General features: G+C 36.7%; 1 protein-coding gene across 6 annotated transcripts in view; it reads right to left on the bottom strand.

The window, feature by feature from the left end:
- The window catches only part of DMD (dystrophin), a 2,389,494-nt gene that overhangs the window by 684,863 nt on the left and 1,684,047 nt on the right, over positions 1 to 20,584 (bottom strand). For all 6 annotated transcript variants that reach the window (XM_055564496.1, XM_055564495.1, XM_055564498.1 and 3 more), the window contains one exon: positions 12,531 to 12,763. In XM_055564496.1, the coding sequence (XP_055420471.1) occupies positions 12,531 to 12,763 (233 nt within the window). The remainder of the gene's footprint in view (positions 1 to 12,530; positions 12,764 to 20,584) is intronic.

Genomic DNA, 20,584 nt, shown 5'->3' with positions numbered 1-20,584 from the left:
GTTCAGGACTCATCAGTGACTTTGCTATAGTGATGTACACACTGTGGATCTTTATGATAGGTAAAGTGCATGTACATTTCTCAGCTTATTTGACTTTGTCATGGTGAATATCTATTAACATATGATGGATATAGTGTTCAGAGAACAGCTGGGAGAATGTTGAGATATTCTCTCACTTAGGAACTACAGTATATTTGCTGGTCAAAATTTTAACACTCATCATCTTTATTTTTATTTTTTTTTAACAGCATCACAATTGATTAGGAAAGGCAAGAGTGGTTGTTCTTGCTGAAGCATGGGCTGAGAAAGAAGGCAAAAAAGTCTATGTACTTGTGTCTTAGGATAGTGCTGCAATTAAGCGAGCCTGGATAGCCAAGTAAACATGGGCTTGCAATGAAAGGTCAAGACCAAGTAAAGAAGTTATGTTATGAAAAGGGCAATGCAGACAAGGAGGAAAGCCTTGATATTTTTAAAATAAATTTTATATTAAATAGGCCCTAATATTTGTTTTCTTGTTAGATCATCATGCTAGAACAGGTAATCTTTTAATTGCTTACATTTTCCCTTGAACTCCATGAGTGTATGTGGGTCTTAATTATTCAGAACATGAAAACTGATGACCTAATACTATGTATATTGATGCTAATGGACTGCTTCAGAATTTGTCAGGCTATTAAAGCTGTTAGGAAAGTGTCTGCTTTCTCCTTCTCCAATTTTAAAAACATTTGGAGGTAGTAAAACAAATGAATGAAATAATTTAATTTTGTTTCCTTGATGTCTGAAATAAAGTTAAACAAAGAGCATGTGTGTTAGAGTTTTTTTTGAACAGCACTGTCCAATAGTTGGAGAAGGCAATGGCACCCCACTCCAGTACTCTTGCCTGGGAAATCCTATGGACGGAGGAGCCTGCTAGCCTACAATCCATGCGGTCGCTGGGAGTCAGACACGACTGAGCGACTTCAATTTCACTTTTCACTTTCACGCATTGGAGCAGGAAATGGCAACCCACTCCAGTATTCTTGCCTGGAGAATCCCAGGGATGGGGGAGCCTGATGGGCTGCCGTCTAGGGGGTCATACAGAGTCAGACACGACTGAACGACTGAACTGACTGACTGAGTCACATGTGGCTACTGAGCATTTGAAATGTGGCCAGTGCAACTAAAGAACTTATTTCAAAATTTAATTAACTGAAATTTAAATAGCCACATATGACTAGTGTATTGAACACTGCAGATTTAGAGAATTATAGACAACACATTTGGTTAGTTAGGAAGTTATTCCTTGAGAATAGGACATACAAACACAATGCATTTCCATTCTTCACTTAATTTACATTGTTTTCAGTGACCTTTGTACAGCATGATTGTAAAGTAAAATAAGTGATCTCTACTACTAAACATTCATCCAAGGGTTATTCTTTCATTCACACCTCCAAACCATCTCCAAAAAAGAACTAAGAAGACAAGAGAAAAATTGCATCATTTTATTTAGCTAATTAAAAAGCTATTTAAGTCTACGGACTTCCTTGGTGTTCCAGTGGCTAAGAGTCTATGCTCCCAATGCAGGGGGCCCAGGTTCAATCTCTGGTCAGGAACCTTAGCTAAAGATCCTGCATGCTACAACGAAGATCAAAGATCCCACAACGAATTAATTTTTTAAAAAGCTACTTAAGTCTAAAGTAGAGAAATATGCTTTAGTTAAGAGCATACTATCAGACATAGGCCTTCCCTGGTGGCTCAGATGGTAAAGAATCTGCCTGCAATGCAGGAGACCTGGGTTCGATCCCTGGGTCAGGAAGATCCCCTGGAGACGGGAATGGCAATCGACTCCAGTATTCTTGCCTGGAGAACCCATAGACAGGGGAGCCTATTAGGCTATAGTCCATGGGATTGCAAAAAGTCAGAGGGGACTGAGCTACTTTCACTTTCACTTCACTTTCATCAGACATAACCACTGGCTGACCAAATATCCATTCTTTTTTTTAACTAAAAAACCCAAATTTTGTTTAGAATGGCAGGGTTTTAGGATTAGGTCACCAGTTTTCTTCTGAATTGTAAACAAAGAAACTCAACTACTTATTTAAAATACTCTATCCTCCCAGAATCACTTAAAGCTAGGAGCAGTCATGTGACACATTTCTGTAGTGTAAGTAGACCTCTTCTATGTGAGGCTGCCAGAAAAGCTTTTGCTTTCCTTTTAAGTAAGAGCTGACATACCTGGGCACATGCATTTACTCTCCCCATTTCCTCCTTTTCCACATTAAGTCAAAGACAGTGATTAGTGGCAGTGGAGCCACCTTGAGATCACAGGGAGGAATGAAAGTCAAACATTTAGGATGGCTGGGATGGCTCAAGGAAGAGTTGGGACACAGGAATTTGTGGCTGTTGGACTTACCCTGGAATACATAATTCTGAAGGTCTTGCTTGGTAAGAAAAAAAAAAAACTGTCTGGATAAACTACTGTTAAGAGGATTTTGTCACATGCAGCCAAACACAATCTGAACAGTATTAATTGGGAAAAATATGGTCCTTTAGTTCCTCAAATTCTTAGAGTCTAAAACTATAATTGTTTTTACTTGATGTGGCAAATTTAATTCCCAGGAGTCTTTCATCCATCACTGACCAAAAACAGACGTAAATCACACTGCATTTAAAAAAGAAAATAAACATAAATATGCAAATGGTTCTATAACAGATTGTTATATTCCAAATGCTAAATAAAACTAGTCATCCATGAAGATAAAGTAAATCAACAATATTTATAAAACACCATGTATGTCCTTAGCTGCTACAGCAAATAGAATAGTATGCCTGTTTTAAGGGAATTTAAATTCATTTCAAGGGCTAGAATAAAAGAATATAAAAAGTCAAAGGACAATAAATGTTTATAAGTGAGGTTCAAGACAACGGAAGGAGCTTTACAAAAAACATATACTTAAAGGGCAAAATAATATTGTAGTCAATCACTGATTTAAAAGACCAATACAGATTGGAGCTATCAAAACAAATTTCACTGAGAAGGCAGGGCAAGACCTCAAAGGCTTTAATGCTCTAACAAACCAGTCAACGCTACATTTCTAATCATTATAATAAGCTTGAAGGAGTATGCAGGAACCCTAACTTATTGATGTGGTTACTTCATAATTGGATTTGATTAGAATTCACACCTTGAAATGGCTGCACAGTTCTCATCTAAAAAGTTTTCTAATGCTAAAAATAAAATACATCCTCCTTTTGATTTAGAGGCCAATTTTACTGTCAAATCTCCTTATATATAGCTTCTTGCCTGCTTGCATTCTTTCCATCTGCTATTATCTGCCCCCAATAACTGTTTCCTTCTAGTACCTAGCACCTATTATATAACTAAAAGAAAAAAAAATCGAACATGGGTAAGTGTGGTAAAGTGGCAGTTTGATTTTTATGTCAAATTTCTCAAAGGGCATTTATGGCTCTAAAAGTGGCAGCTTTTTATGATTTTCATATAATACGACATGACAGAAAAGCTTAGTCTCCACAGAGTTGCTACAAATTGTTTTCCCTCAGGTTTACAGGGAAAAAAACATGAAGGAGTTAAGTGTAAATTATTCTCTTCTCTCCACCTTCTTAAGTAGAGATTTATCTATGCTCTTTTTGCCCCAACCCTTCCCCCTGGCTTTCATTTTCTTATTTCTAGTTGAAAGGTTTCAAAATAATCCTAGAGCTGAACAGAGATTAAATCAGTTTGGTGGGGGGAGATGAAGTCTATCATTAAAAAGTTTATTCTCCTGTCATAATTGAAGAGAGAATACGTCAGGTAAATCCAACTATTTCTATTCTTGAGATAAATAATATGGAAGCCATTTTTTCCTTGAATAAATCACAAGAAATAAGTAGTTCTTGAGTATGATGCTACTTGCTTACACAGAATCTAAAATATAAAGATAAGGAAATCTGGAAGGTTTTATGAATTATTAAAATTATATTCAAAGTCATTATTATAAATCTAGTAAAGAATTAACTCCAATCACTCTAGAAACTCAAGTGTCATTTTTAGTAAATGGATAAAAGATAACAGAACATGGCCACATGTTACTGCCTCTCTCTCAAAAAAGTGAAGCTATAATGACCTTGGAAATTTACCAATCATTTACCTTAGTTTATGGTTTTTCCAGTAGTCATGTATGGATGTGAGAGTTGGACTATAAAGAAAGTTGAGTGCTGACGAATTTATGCTTTTGAATTGTGGTGCTGGAGAAGACTCTTGAGAGTCCCTTGGACTGCAAGGAGATCCAACCAGTCCATCCTAAAGGAAATCAGTCCTGAATATTCATTGGAAGGACCAATGCTGAAGCTGAAACTGCAATACTTTGGCCACCTGATGCGAAGAACTGACTCATTTGAAAAGACCCTGATGCTGGGAAAGATTGAAGGTAGGAGGAGAAGGGGACAACAGAGGATGAGATGGTTGGATGGCATCACCGACTCAATGGACATGAGTTTGAATAAGCTCTGGGAGTTGGTGATGGACAGGGAGGCCTGGCACGCTGCAGTCTGTGGGATCGCAAAGAGTCAGAAATGACTGAGCAACTGGACTGAACTGAACCTTAGTTTGTGCAATTTTAAAACATTGGAACATATCATACAAAAATAAATGTTCACCCCTAGATTATTAAAGATTAATAAGACATCTGGAAAGAGAAGTCTAGTTTAATTGTCTTCTGTATGAGAGAGGGAGGCACATATTAAGAGGGAGAAAATAAATGATTCATTCATTCAAATATATATAAAACTGAAAACACCATATCATTTTTTTCTTTTGTGGCAATTATCACTCTCTGTTTTTATTCTTCCCTCACAGAAGATACACTCTAAAATTAGAGCCTAAATTATTCTTATTTTTAATCCTCGAGAGTAGATAACACTGACATCTTTCACCAGCATGTGTTCAATAAACAACAGATAAACAAAACCAGTCTTATACTGACAGCCATTAAAAGGTAGTCATTATATTTCTAATATAAATGTAATCCTTGTGACATTGCAAGTCAGAGGTCTCCAAAGTAGGAACTGAGAGAGGAAAGAAAATAGTAGTAGTATTTGTTTTCATTGCAGACTATTAAAAGTATCTACCACTTTATAGGTATTTTAGCAATATGTGTGTGTGTATAAATATATATATGTATACACACACACACACACACACATATATATATATATATATATATACTGTAACCTAAGTAATCATTTATAGAAAACTGTGGCTAAATGAACAAAAACACTTACAGTGATGTGTGATCCATGCTTTATCTCTCCTTCAATTATTTGCTAACATACACAGGAAATCAAATTTAAATTCAAACTTATTCCACTATCACTTTCCAACATTTTATAATATACTTTGTAACACGGGTTTTCAAAGACAATTTGTTGAATTAATGAACAGAGTAGCATGTACCTGACACTAACATTACCTTAACAGTGAGTAATAAGAATCTACTTTATAACACACTGTAACTTCTATACCACAGTGTAACTTCAATAATAGACTTCAAGGACCCCAAATTATAAAAGCCCCCAAAGCATGTAATAATAGTTAGTGTATAATAACATTATGCAGCTTTCAAAAAAGATTCAGAGACACTGAATTACTTTTATTGCTTTCTTAGAGAAGAGAGAAGATCCCAGATTTTAGGTATTTTTGTGGGGGGGGGGAAAAAAAAGCCATTTCATATAAAGGAATCCCTATTTAAACCCAAGCAAGAAAATTTCATTTGTTGAATAAGGGAAACTATTTGTAAATACAATTCACTATTTAAAAACAATGACAAACATAAACTTCCGTATCAGAATCCCAATGGTATTTCATTGAAAACACAATATACTGGCTTTTAACCGAATTTATGTAAATATCATGGTTCAGTTCTACTTGCCAAGGTTTTGACAGAAAATTTTACAGTGAACTGAATTGAAATGTAGTAAGATTTGCATTTCCATTCACATACACTGAAATATGTGGTTTGGTAAAGCTTATGTTTATCTTTAATCAAAAACAAGTATATATCATTTTCCATAAAAAAGGTTATTATAGTATTTCAAAAAATGGATTTTTTTGTGTTTGCAACTCTATGACTTTTGTATTTTATGGGAGTTAATTTTGCCATGATCTGAGAGTATAAGTCATATTACTGATGACATGTCTTAATGATCTTCAGTGAAGATAACAGTGAATTTGGTTCTCATGAGATAAGGAAAGAAAACTGCTTGCAGAATAGTGATCCACAGCGTTCTACAGGAGACATGTACATTTTTCAGAAGATAACTGTAGTACAAATTGGCAAATATCTTCAGCCAAACATAGTCAGTGCCATATTACTCTCTGTAGAATGCAACACATCTTCTACATATAGAAAGGCAGTAAACTCTGGTGTGGTGTTTCTTAAACAAGGTTGTGCAGAAAAGAACAGATGAGATGAGCACTGGATGGTTGTTTGAGAAAAGATAAAACAACCACTGGATGGTTGTTTGAGAAAAGATAAAAACAGAATAATTAATCTCCTCACACTAAGATGACTGTCATCTAACTTTTGAAATCTATTGGATACCCATGGAAATAAACTGTTTGTTCTTTTATTGTAGTGGACAAATGAGGAGATGTTTAAGAAGTGGTAGGCCCACGGAAAAAGAAGAAACATCTATTCCCAAGAGGTCTGTACTTCCATTAGGGCATCTACATTCACGAAGTGACTGTATACCAAGTTACTATATTATCTGTAAACCTTTCTCATTTGTGGAATAAGGGAAACTATTTGTAATACCCTCTTTTCTTCTATGCTCATGACAATAGAATAATACCAAGAACTATTCTGTTTTTAGTTTAAACAATTGATGCCATTGTCCCCCAACTCCCACAATGTTCCACTTAATCCTTCTAAATTGATGCTAGACATGTTCTTTTGTCATCAGATTATGGTTGGATGTATTTGACAAAAATTATAATCAGGATGCTTCTGGAGCCATTCAATTGCTCTTTGTGTAGATACGGCCAGAGTTGAAAAAAAAATAATCATAGAATTTTTATTAAAGACTCTGACCTTAACAATAAAAAAAAATTAAGCACATCCAAGTAATTATTTCCCATTTAAATATACACTGTACCCACGAAAACTGCTTATTCAATCTTTGGATAATGAAATCTCCCAGGTAGCAGTATAATGTGCAGTTAAAAATGAATCTTGAACAATGCTATTATCATCTTGTCCAGATTGGTCAATTTGTCTCAACCCCAACCTGGAGAGGTCTTATTAGAGGACAAAACTCTTTGCCTATTCAATTCTTTATTCAATACAAGTGCCTGTGGTCCAGATTTAGTGGTGAATTACCCTGAACACCTGGCCAAAATGACTTGAAAAAAGACTATAATTTATTTAGCACAGGTAATCAGACACTAGTAGACAAAATAATGATATCTCATGGCCATGTAAATCCTATCTGTTGATAACAATCCAATTATCTATCCACTGCCTGGACCTCTGCCCAGATTTTCCATTCACAACTCTAGTTCCCCAATCTCTCTCTCCTCCTTACCTTCCATCCCTCCTTCTATTTCTCCTTTCTTATCTTTTTTCCTTCCTTCCCACTTCTCTTCCCTTCTCCCCTTCTTTTTTTCCCTCCTCTCTTTCTTTCCTTTTCTCCTCCCCTTCCTCTGTCTCTCCCCCAACTTCCCTTCCTTAAGGGTCATACTTAATCATCACTTTCAGAGAAAAACTCTAGACATATTTTCTCCTTCACTGGATATATTATGTCAGTAAAAGAAAACTGTGAATAATTGTCAAAACAATTTTACTTCAGAGCAATTTTACTTAAACAGGTGATGAAATAGGAAAAACATTTTTTATCAGATTTCTCCGACACTAAACTATCTATTACAAATCATCCTTTGCTATAAATTCCCAATTTTAGAAAATAAGCTTAGAGCTTCATGGGTGTTTTACTTTTAAAGGCTTAATTTGCATATTCTACACACATCTCTATTCCTCTACAATAGCATATTTTTTACTCTAAAATTAAGCAGTCGAGTTGCTTAATATTTTAAATGGCTACATATAACAATCTTTTACAAAATTATAGTTGTAATGTTAACTTTCAGTTTTTGCTTAATATAATTCACTTAGTAAATATTATCTTCATTTCTAAATGGTAGCAGCCCCCAATTTTCTAAGATAAGAATTTAATTAAACAATTTACGCTAAAGGAGAACAGAAACTTAATAGCAAATGTGTGATTTTTCAATTTCAGGTCTAGAACTATGAAAAGCTAACTTATTCAAATGCCATCTTGTTATTCCCTTTCTGGGGACCATATTTTAATCACTGCATCTCTAAAGTTTGGTCTGAAGTTAATAAAATCAAAATTAAGTTCTCTCAGAGTCATAAGATGTTTTGTTACATCATCTTTTCTAATTTCTGATGCTCTGCAGCTACAATTACAATCCCCCAACTCTAATCTCTGTAAAAAATGAACCTTATTTATCACATTTCATTCACATTATCCAGAAAGCAATCTATGTTTTTTGGAGAACCAATTACTGAATGTGAACGTGTCAAAATTATATTTATAGTACTGGGGCATAAATAGTTTTATTTCAGGTCTCTATACTGCAAAACTGAAATAAACATATTGCTTAGACTAGGGTGGGGGGCGGGTAAATGATCTCTCCTCCAGTGTAAGGAGCTTTGGAAGGAGAGGGGTTTAAATCAATGTTCTCTGCTTTCTTTTAGCTAAGAGGTGGGGGTCTGACCTAAGCAAGGTCAGCTGGACTCCTAAAACTTTAAATTTTGAACAGCTACACAGAATAAAGAGAAAAATAGTGTCACAAGGAGACTCAAGTAGAGCCTGATAACTAAATGCCCAGGCACACTTAGATCACTTTTCTTTTTCTGGGTCTTCTTCCATTGTTTTTGTTCAGTTGCTAAGCCATGTCCAACTCTTTTGCAACCCCATGGACTGTAACCTGCCAGGCTCCTGTCCATGGGATTTCCCAGGCAAGAATATTGGAGTGGGTTGCCATTTCCCTCTCCAGGGGATATTCCTGACCCAGAGACTGAACCCACGTCTCCTACATTGGCAGGTGGGTTCTTTACCACTGAGCCACCAGGGAAGCCCCATCTTTTCCCACTGCCTTCATGCTAATTAGAGCAAGTTTACTTTCTGCTTGATTTGTTGCTTGCATGGAGAGAAACCTATCAATAATATGCAGCTAAACTACATTTGATGCTTTTATCAATACTTCTTTGTTTAAAATTCCTTAAGGGTTGCCACCACCTGTGGGCCATAATCAACTCCTTAGTCGATAGTGTAATAGTTGTGTAGGATAGCCTATTTTTTAGCAGATTAATGACTTAAACTGTATAAATTTGTAATGGATAAAAATATCCAATCACTACATTGTACACCTGAAACTACTGTAATACTACATGTCAATTAAAAAAAAAAAAACCCTCTGTAGTCTGGTAAGGAAAAATCCCCATATTTTAGCTCTACCCTTCTCTATGCAACATCAATTCCCTCCTCATCCCCTTAGTTCCAGCCAGATGGAATCACACTTTCTATAACATACTGTACTGCTAACCTCAGTGAAAAGCACTTGGCCTCTGTCATTTAATCTACCTGGTTAATTCCAACTTGTTCCTGAATGCTTGGCTTGGGTTTTATCTTCTTCAAGAAGCTTTTCCTGACATCCATCCTCCTCCCTGGCTTAGTTAGATGTCCCTGCCATGAAGTTAGTCCCTGGAGCATCACCCAAGGATATCCAGGGAAGCAGAAAACTGTGGTGATTAAGGGTGGGGATTCTGGACCAGACTGCTTGAGTTCAAATCTCACTGTTGTCTTTTTACTATGTGTCCATGGGCAAGTTACCTCTTAAAATATTTATTTATTTATTTGACTGCATCAGGTGTTAGGTCTGTCATGCAGGGATCTTTGGTTGTTGCACATGGATTGTCTAGTTGCAGCACACAGGTTCAGTTGCTCCACAGCATGCGGGACCTTAGTTCCCCAACCAGGAATTGAACCTGCATCCCCTGTGCTGCTAGGCAGATTCTTAACCACTGGACCACTAGGGAAGTCCCTTGGGTAAGTTACTTAACCTCACTGTGCTTTAGTATAAGTCTCATAGTACTGTGGTAAACATTAAGTAGTATACACAAGGGCTTCCCTGGTGGTTCAGATGGTAAAGAATCTGCCTGCAATGCGGGAGACCTGGGTTTGATCCCTGGGTTGGGAAGATCCCCTGGAGGAGGGCATGGCCACCCACTCCAGTATTCTTGCCTGGAGAATCCCCATGGACAGAGGAGCCTGGCGGGCTACAGTCCATGAGGTTGCAAAGAGCCAGACATGACAGAGTGACTAAGTCTACACACAGATACACAAAGTACTTAGAAAAGTGGTTGGGACATCATTAAAGTTAAATATGGGCTAAAATTTATTTCTATTAGAGTGTTGTCAGTGCTTTTTCGCCCCTATCTTATCCAACTCTGTATTTTCCAGGCACTAAGTAGTAGCTCAATATAAACTTACTATAGAATATATGAATAAATAGGCAGATAGCATTTTACAGTTTATAAAGCACTTGTGGGATACTGCCTCATGTCTTATACCTCAAACAGTAAAGTCAGAATTTATTTAAAACTCCATATAGAGGAGATACTTATTTTCTGATAAGTATTTCTGATATTTATTCTCATAATAAATACTTCCCCAAACTCATCTTTTGTTTTTTTTATTGCCCCCCCCCCCACAATATAAGGGGAAGAAGCAGGAAAAGCATCCCTACTATTTAGCAAGAGAAGAGAGATTACAGGTGTGTGTGTGTGTGTGTGCGCGCATGGGAACAAATTTAAATACAATTGACCCTTGAACAACACAGGTTTGAAGTGTGCAGGTCCAATTACATGTTTGTTTTTTTTTAATTAGCAGAGTTGACCCTCCCTATCTGCCAACTATAGGACTTGAGCATCTGCAGATTTTGTTATCCATGGTGGATTTCAGAAGCAATCTCCCATTGGATTGGCAACTGTACTGGCTTTCCAAAACCAACTATACATTTATATAAATATATAGATAACTATATATATATTTCAGAGAAGGCAATGGCACCCCACTCCAGTACTCTTGCTTGGAAAATCCCATGGACGGAGGAGCCTGGTAGGCTGCAGTCCATGGGGTCGCTAAGAGTTAGACACGACTGAGCGACTTCACTTTCACTTTTCACTCTCATGCATTGGAGAAGGAAATGGCAACCCACTCCAGTGTTCTTGCCTGGAGAATCCCAGGGACGGGGGAGCCTGGTGGGCTGCCGTCTATGGGGTCGCGCAGAGTCGGACACGACTGAAGCGACTTAGCAGCAGCAGAACAGCATATATATATATTTACATATCTTTATATTCACACATAACCAACACTATATGATGTATGTGAATGTGAATTCTTTGAGCCTTGCTCTCAGAAGAGGAAACCAAAATCCAGAGAATGGTTTGACCACAATCATGCCACTTGCAAATGACAAAGAAAAGACCACTGGATTCAGGTCTTCTGAGTCTAAGATTAAGATACTTTAACTGCAGGTTGCTTACTATTAAATAATTTGCATTCTTACTGAATTGCTGAAGTTCATTTTAAAAAGAAATCTGTCTGCCCCTACTCACTGTTTTTTCAAAAAGTAGCTCTGTAACAGCTAAACAACTTCAGTACAGTTTATTACTTCTTCAGAATAAAGACTTGAAAAATCATTTACAAGTGAAAAGCTATAGCATATAAACCTTTCAAAACTATTTTTCTTATTCATTCAGAAATATAAAAGACATACAGTATATTTTTTCTAGCTAGGTAAATCATATTTATTTCAGTGTATTCTTATGTCTCTCATTGATGTCATAATTTTGCAGAGTGGATTGCAATGAGGCTGAGAAATGCAATCTTTGCATTAAAAACATGTTTGAGCATAGCATTAAAAGTAAATATGAATATTAAGATCTATGTTATTTAAAAATGCATTATGTTTTGTTACTTTTCTTGTTTCTAGCTTATTTTCAATTATCCTTATCACTAGAGGAGGAAAATTGGCATGGACAACTCAGAAGACTGAATAACCAATTCCCAGATTATTATATTTGATTCTGGAATATATTTTGGCTGCAGAGTACCAAAACAAACAGTTTAAATGTAAATAGCTCAAATGAGGTATTTATTTGATGTAAAATAGATTTTTAAAATACTAGTTGTTTAGTGAATTTCATTAAGCCAATTATACTTTAAGGGTTATGCTTTTTTACTCCCAGTATTCCTGTGCAGTTTATGGCTGTTTTAGACAACTGCATTAATTTGTTTACTTGATCATATTTGGACTGAACAGAGTAAATAGAGGAGTGTGTTGGCTGATGGGAAAAAACTGCATAAAAACTGGTGGGAAATAGTCTTGGAGAATTAAGTGACTTGTGGAAAGTCTTCACTTTCAAGACAAACCTCTGCCAACTGTGATCTGTTTTCCCCCATACCTTCTGCTTGATGATCATCTCATTGATGTCTTCAAGATCACCCACCATCACCCTCTGTGCTTTCAGAACTCGATCAAGCAGAGACAGCCAGTCGGTAAGTTCTGTCCAAGCCCGGTTGAAATCTGCCAGCGCAGGGACCTCCAACAGCAAGGAAGATGGCATTTCTAGTTTGGAGACAGCGGTTTCCTTGGCAACCACAGGTTGTGTCACCAGAGCAACAGTCTGACTAGGAGCTAAATTTTTTTTTAAAAAAAGAAAAAAAAAAATTAGAAACACAAGATAAGAAGACAATTTCAATAAAAATAAAACTGATGTAAGGGCAACAATTTCAACCGAAGTATTATTTATGGCATCATGTGTTTTTCTCCTAACCATATGGACACTTTAGACAGTACTGCATGATAGAAAAATTCATAGATCCCAACTTTTCATTAATAAACCTTTAACAGTCTTTCAAATGGTTTTGATTATCCTCATGGCTGAACAATTAATTTAATTTAGAAAGTCCTTCTCAATGACAATTATACAGGTTGTGGAACTGGTAAAGAAAAATAGCAAGTATTCAGACTGTGCCAGGTGAATAAGTTTTACCTATTTTTTTTTTAATCAAGAGGGGAAAAAAAGTAAAGATTGGATAAGATCTTATTTCAAACTTACGATTTCCCTGAATAGGAAGTAAATTACTTTGGCGGTGGACTCTAGAGAAATCAAAGCCAATGAAATATTCTTGTCTTTGCTCTGTTATATTGGGAGAAGCTTATATATTTTTTTTTCCTTTGCTTTCAGACTGGTAATAAAGAGGCTAGCTGTGAAGAAAATCAAAGCTAGTTATTTTTGAAAAATCAGAACTAGTAACGTTTTTACATTTGGATAATGAAACATGGTTTCAAAGTTACTAAGAAATATTAAATTAATATGAATAGTGGTGAACACTGTAGTGTAAGGTAGCATATGGTAATAGTTAAGATCTGAAGTTTCAGACTAAAACGCCCCTGGGAGAGAATACCTCTCTCTGTCTTAGGAACTCTGTGACCTTGGTTAAGTTACCAAACTTCTCTAAATTTCAGGTTTTATCTTCAGCAAGTAAGGATAATGATAGGGTTAATGTCATAATGGGAAACTGTGTAGATTCAATGACTAATACAAGAAATGCACATAGCACAATACCAGGAAAATAAAAGGAAAAATATTAGCATAGTTCCTGACACTAGTAGGTAATTGCGTTAGGTATTACTATATATATATATATATATATATATATATATATATATACACACACACACACATATATATGATAAATAAGAAGCAGAATGATAAACAAATATGGTGAGAAGTTAGAGATAAGGGATTGAAATATATAAAATATTTGAGGAAAAACTCGGCCAAAGGCCTGGTATAGCCCTATATGTACTGAAGGACTGAATTTGCTGGTGTGAACTGATACTAAATATCAACAAACAGCTGGGTTATCGCAGGTGAGTGATGAAGGATAAGGAGTGTCACATTGAGATCATAGGCAATGGCTCCTGGAGCCTGATACACCCAGGAGACTGGTAGTGAAGAAAAAGTGGCCTGTGTAGTTCAGAAGGAAAGTTTTGAAGTAAAGCTGCAAACACAGCATCTCAATGGGAAATCTAGGAGGTATGGACAATAAGGCAATTGTTCTAGAAGCATGAAGAAAATGTGCCATATGGCATTCCATTCTGATGTGACCATAAATGACTTTTCATGGTTATATCACTTTCAGCTTTTTTAAGGTTGTCTTTTTGTTACAGAAGATGATGAAAGGAATGGAGGCATGTCTCCTATCTCTCAAGATTCTTGGGGAGAACAAGAGGTTCCTACAGGTGGAAGAAGAAATCTTGAACAAGGAAGAAATTAAAAAAAAGTGAGGTGACAGATAGAATGAAAACTAATGCCAAGATTTGGACTTCCCTGGAGGTTTGGTAGTTAAGATTTTGCCTTCTAGTACAGGGGGTGTGGGTTTGATCCCTGGCTGGGGATCTAGGATCTAGAATGTCTCATGGCCATAATGCCAGGGCACAGAACCAGAGGCGATATTGTAGAAAATTCAATAAAGACTTAAAAAAAAAAACAAAACTAATGCCAAGAAGTAATGACTAAAAAGACAATGATACTGAGGAGATGGAGAAGAAAGTTTCCCAAGCTATCTCACTACTCTAAGGTTTTTTTCTAGAAAGAATGAAACATAATCTGAAGCAGAAATAGCATCCTGTGACTCCACAGTCTAGTAGGAGAAAGCATGGGAGCCAATAGGTTCTAAAAATCTTAAAAGGGATTCCAAGAGAAGAGCCGAATTCCTGGAGAGAACACATGGGTGAGGATGAAAAGAGAGCTAAAATAAAATATCACCGTAGGAGCTAACTGTGGAATGCCTAGCTGACTAGGAAATATGGACAGATTGTTCTTAAAATACAAAACAATAGATATTCTGGCAACACACAGTATTTTGGGGAGGATTTCAAGGTTCTGGGAGATGTCAGATGCTTTTTTTTAACTGACTTGTTGAAAAATTCACTGTCAAAAGAAAGTAGGAATGAGATTTTTTTTCTCTAGACTTGTTTCTGACCAACAAAGAAGTAGCTTAATGAAGTGGAAATGATCACGTCATCTTAAATTTCTATATAGCCAAGAATAAAAAGGCAGAGAATCATCAGACTTCAACTGTTTTCTGGAACGCACATTTTTTGGAGTGGGTAAGTCTACTGGAAAGAAAGGCTAGGACCAGAGATTGAAAAATAATGTTTTAAGATGACTAAAAAGTACAATTAACATTGAGAGGGTAATATCACAAAATTCTCCAATGGGGAAAAAAGTATTACCAAGTACAAAGACAGCTAAAAAAGATTCAAAGGAGAGTTGAGAGGCAGAGCAATGCAGCCATCTATGCTGCCACTATGGGCAAAGGATATGATTTACGGACTCATCGGGCAGGCCATAGTCAAAGCTGTGGTTTTTCCAGTAGTCATGTATGGATGTGGGAGTCGGACCATAAAGAAGGCTGAGTGCCAAGGAATTAATGCTTTGGAACTGTGATATTAGAAAAGACTCTTGAGAGTCCCTTGGACAGCAAGGAGATCGAACCAGTCAATCCTAAAGAAAATCAACCCTGAATATTCATTGGAAGGACTGATGCTGAAGCTCCAATATTCTGGCCACCTGGTGTGAAGAGTTAACACACTGGAAAAGACCTTGATGCTGGGAAAGACTGAGGGCAGGAGAAGGGCGTCATAGAATCTAGCAGGTGTTCAATTGATGACCTCTGAATACATGAATGAGACTGATCCTCCCAGCACTGCTCTGACAGTAGAAACACTGTGTGTTTTTCCCTTCTGCTGCTGACCAGTGTTTATTGGCTGCTCACCTTCTAAATTAGCATGACAAAATCTTACACCATTATTAGGGCTGGGGATTTTAAGATGGCTACAGCGTAGCTGATAGTACTTCAGAGCTGGATTCTAAACTCCAGAAACTTTGGGTCTCCAAGAATAGACAAAAAAGTGCTATAAAAAACTAGAAAGAGGCAAATTTTCATCTATCACACACATTTTTAGGGCCAATTCTATCTATAACACTACTTGGAAAATATTTCATTCTTTCTAAAAAGACTTAGGGGCTTCCCTGGTGACTCAGACAGTAAAGAGTCTGCCTGCAATGCAGGAGACCTGGGTTAAATCCCTGGGTTGGCAAGTTCCTTGGAGAAGGGAATGGCTACCCACTCCAGTATTCTTGTCTGGAGAATCCCACAGACAGAGTAGGCTGTCCATGGGGTTGCAAAGAGTCAGACGTGACTGAGCAACTAAACACAAAAAGACTTGCCTCTAGATTCATGTATGTGCATATACTTTATTTATTTTTTTTATTAAGCAAGATTTTTATTAAGCTTCAAAGGAAAAATTTTGAGGTCTTATTTTATTATGTATATCATATACCAACTCACACTGCATTTTCAGATGCCTTTATTTTTATCTAAAGAGAAAAAAAAATGAGGTTGTTTCTTTTCTATGTCATTTTACTAAAAACATAAGCAAATCACCTTATTAGGTGGTCAAGAGGTAGTTTAAATGGTTTTTCCCAGACTGAGCAACAGAATCTTGATGCCAAGGGTCAGGGAGGGGTATTTACTCATTACAGGGGAGTCTTCTTTTAACTTTATAATTTAAAAGATGCAAAGAGGTTTTGTTGAGAGTTCTCTCAACCCATAACCCTAATCAGGGAAGCAGTTAGGATATGTAAATGAATACACAGACTCTTAAGCATAAAGTTCTAGGATGGGTTTCCAGGTTCTCCTCCTTAAGGAGCACCAAAAATGGCTTCCCCTCGGGCCAGTGGATATCCTTTTCTTCCTGTTTAATGCCCCTGCAGTTTGATATGCTTGTTGAGATATCTGCCCCTTGCCTCAGGCCACTGCCCAGGGTCACAAGAAGTTGGCCCTAGTAATGGTTGCTTCAAATTTCTGCTTCTTTAAAACCAAGGTCATCCTTCTCAAGTCTGAAGGAGAAATGGTGTCACACTATTAACCGTCCCTCCAGCAACAGGTGCTAGTGTCCTTGGTTAATCAGTTCATGTCAGAACAGCATGTATTACAATGTGTATAACTAAGCCAAGTAGATAGGTAAAAAGATAAATAGATATATCAACAGATAAGTGCATGCACACACACAGACCCTGTGTAGTTTGACTACTAATTGTAGCGTAATGTGTTTCATACGCATTCATTAGAAAATTAAAATAACTCTACTAAAAACTATTTCCTTTCCATAGTTAGCATACAAAAAGTCAAGCTCAAAATTGCTGAAAGGTATCAAGTTTGGCATACTGGAATAGTAGCATGAGTAACAGTAGGTGTAATATACTATTGCAAACCACAGCTTTGCTCTGAGTATTTTGTTAATTAAAAGGTGTTGGCTTTAGGAGGGAACTCTCATTTTTTCAAAAGTGTTTGAAGAACATTTCTGTAGTCTAAAATTTTAATTGGTTTTGAGGGTACATGATTAGTCAGACTAACAGCTTTACTTGGAACTACTAAATCTTTTAAAAAACACATACACAATGTGTTTGGAATACTTTCTTTGAAGTATTCACACATGGTTTTTCTGTAATTCACAGGTCTCCTTTGATTGATAAGACAACAAGGAACACATATTCTATTTCTAGCTTTGTTGTATGAATGTGGGTAATTTTTGGTTTTCTTTCCTTTGATATTTGAAAAATCAGTCACTGACTAAATGCTAAATTATTGGACTCACACTAACACAGATATCTAAAAAGTACCATTTTGTATATGTGGTTAAATTGAATTACTGTCTAACACTAGCTATAGGAAAGACTGTTTTAGCTATTATCCATATCACCAATAGATAAAACAACTGTTCTCCATGCAAGCAACACAGGGAAAGTTTTCTTTTTGAGTATTTAGAAGGATGGCATGTAGTTTAATAAAACCCATATGAGAAAGTGCATGGTACCAAAATTAGAAATCATGCATAGACTCTAAAAGAACCTCACTTCTCTCTAAATATTTGTAGTCTACAGGTACACGTGAAAAATTAGAAACAAACACTGTGAATCCATAAACATGTATTTTTGTCTATACTCTTTCTCATCATTCTAAAGAGGAAATAATATATATGATTCAACTATCATCAATTATTTACATTTTAGCACAGTAGGAGCTTGTATTATACATGGAAAGTCCCGGAGAAAAGGAACTTAAGGATTCATGATAACCAACTATATTTCTGGACTTGAGAAACAAATTAGTTGACAGTAAGACCCATAGACTTTTAAAGCTTAGCAATGCTACTTTATCACTTTTTAATTGATTCTTTTCTTCTACTAAGTATGTAATCCAAGTAAGAAATATTTTCTGCCACTTGGAAAAGAGATCACCACCTACACTTTCACCACAATCATTTACTCAGGGTTTTCTACATGCCAGGCAAGGTTATTGATAGCCCTGTTTAATGTTTACCAACTGATTTTCAGGTTGGCATTATTTCCATTTAACTAAAAGGTAAAATACCTTGCTGAGGATTTCACATTAACCAATGACAATGCCAAGACAGTGTACTTAACCACTATACCTATTTCTAAGGCTGATATGATCATCAGATATTTTTCATACATCTCCCACTCAAAATATAATATTATTAATTACTCAAATACTTTTGACTCCAAGAGCTATAGTTTATAGCCTATGGTATCCACAAAATCATCTAATGTTCATTCTAATTAGCGAGAGAAGATCACCTTGAACTACTCACAAAAATATGGATTATAAAAATCAAGTGAGGGAATTCCCTGGTGGTCCAGTGCTTAGAACTCTGCACTCTCACTAATGAGGGCCCAGGTCATATACCTGGTTGGGGGACTAAGATCCCACAAGCTGCACAGAATGGTGGCAAAAAAAAAAAAAAAAAAAAATCAAGTAAATCTGGTTTCCGCCCACAAGTTGAATATTATTCTTGAGGACTATCTCCAACCTGACTTCACCCAAACAAGGATCCTTTCTACACTAATTTGAAGACAGAAATAACCTTGCCATTCCCCCTTTTCCCTTGAATCTTTTAACTTGTATACATAAATTATTATTCATATGTGGATTCATAACTCATATGAATTCTTCACACATGCAGTAAATAAAAAGCAGTGTTTCTCAACCTTAGCACTGTTAATATTCTGGCATGGATAAGTCTTTGGTGTGGGGGGCTTACCTGTGCTTTGTGGGATGTTTATCAGTATCCTTGACCAGAGTACCTTCCCAGTTTTACAACCAGAAATGTTTTCAGACATTATCAAATGTCTCTGAAAGCGGCCGGGGCAGGGGCCAGGGGGAGGGAGGGTGGGGAGGCGGATTGCTTCTGGTTCAAAATCATTAATTCAAAGGGTTTTAAATTTCTCTTCCTCAATCTCTCTCCTTCTCCTGTGTGTGTGTGTGTGTGTGTGTGGTTTATCTACTTGAGTTTTGCCAAGAAAATGCATTGGTCATAACAAACACCCTCTTCCAACAACACAAGAGAAGACTCTATACATGGACATTACCAGATGGTCAACACCGAAATCAGATTGATTACGTTCTTTGCAGCCAAAGATGGAGAAGCTCTATACAGTCAGCAAAAACAAGACTGGGAGCTGACTGTGGCTCAGATCATGAACTCCTTATTGCCAAATTCAGACTGAAATTGAAGAAAGTAGGGAAAACCACTAGACCATTCAGGTATGACCTAAATCAAATCCCTTATGATTATACAGTAGAAGTGAGAAATAGATTTAAGGGCCTAGATCTGATAGAGTGCCTGATGAACTACGGAGGGAGATTCGTGACATTGTACAGGAGACAGGGATCAAGACCATCCCCATGGAAAAGAAATGCAAAAAAGCAAAATGGCTGTCTGGGGAGGCCTTACAAATAGCTGTAAAAGAAGAGAAGCAAAAAGCAAAGGAGAAAAGGAAAGATATAAGCATCTGAATGCAGAGTTCCAAAGAATAGCAAGAAGAGATAAGAAAGCCTTCTTCAGCATCAATGCAAAGAAATAGAGGAAAACAACAGAATGGGAAAGACTAGAGATCTCTTCAAGAAAATCAGAGATATCAAAGGAACATTTCATGAAAAGATGGGCTCAATAAAGGACAGAAATGGTATGGACCTAACAGAAGCAGAAGACATTAAGAAGAGATGGCAAGAATACACAGAAGAACTGTACAAAAAAGATCTTCACGACCCAGATAATCATGATGGTGTGATCACTCACCTAGAACCAGACATCCTGGAATGTGAAGTCAAGTGGGCCTTAGAAAGCATCACTACGAACAAAGCTAGTGGAAGTGATGGAATTCCAGTGGAGCTATTTCAAATCCTGAAAGATAATGCTGTGAAAGTGCTGCACTCAATATGCCAGCAAATGTGGAAAACTCAGCAGTGGCCACAGGACTGGAAAAGGTCAGTTTTCATTCCAATCCCAAAGAAAGGCAATGCCAAAGAATGCTCAAACTCCTGCACAATTGCACTCATCTCACACGCTAGCAAAGTA

Source organism: Bubalus kerabau, chromosome X (genome assembly GCF_029407905.1).
Source record: "Bubalus kerabau isolate K-KA32 ecotype Philippines breed swamp buffalo chromosome X, PCC_UOA_SB_1v2, whole genome shotgun sequence".
Lineage (NCBI taxonomy): Eukaryota > Metazoa > Chordata > Mammalia > Artiodactyla > Bovidae > Bubalus > Bubalus kerabau.
Note: the sequence above shows the minus strand (reverse complement) of the source record. Positions and strands in the feature narration are given on the sequence as shown.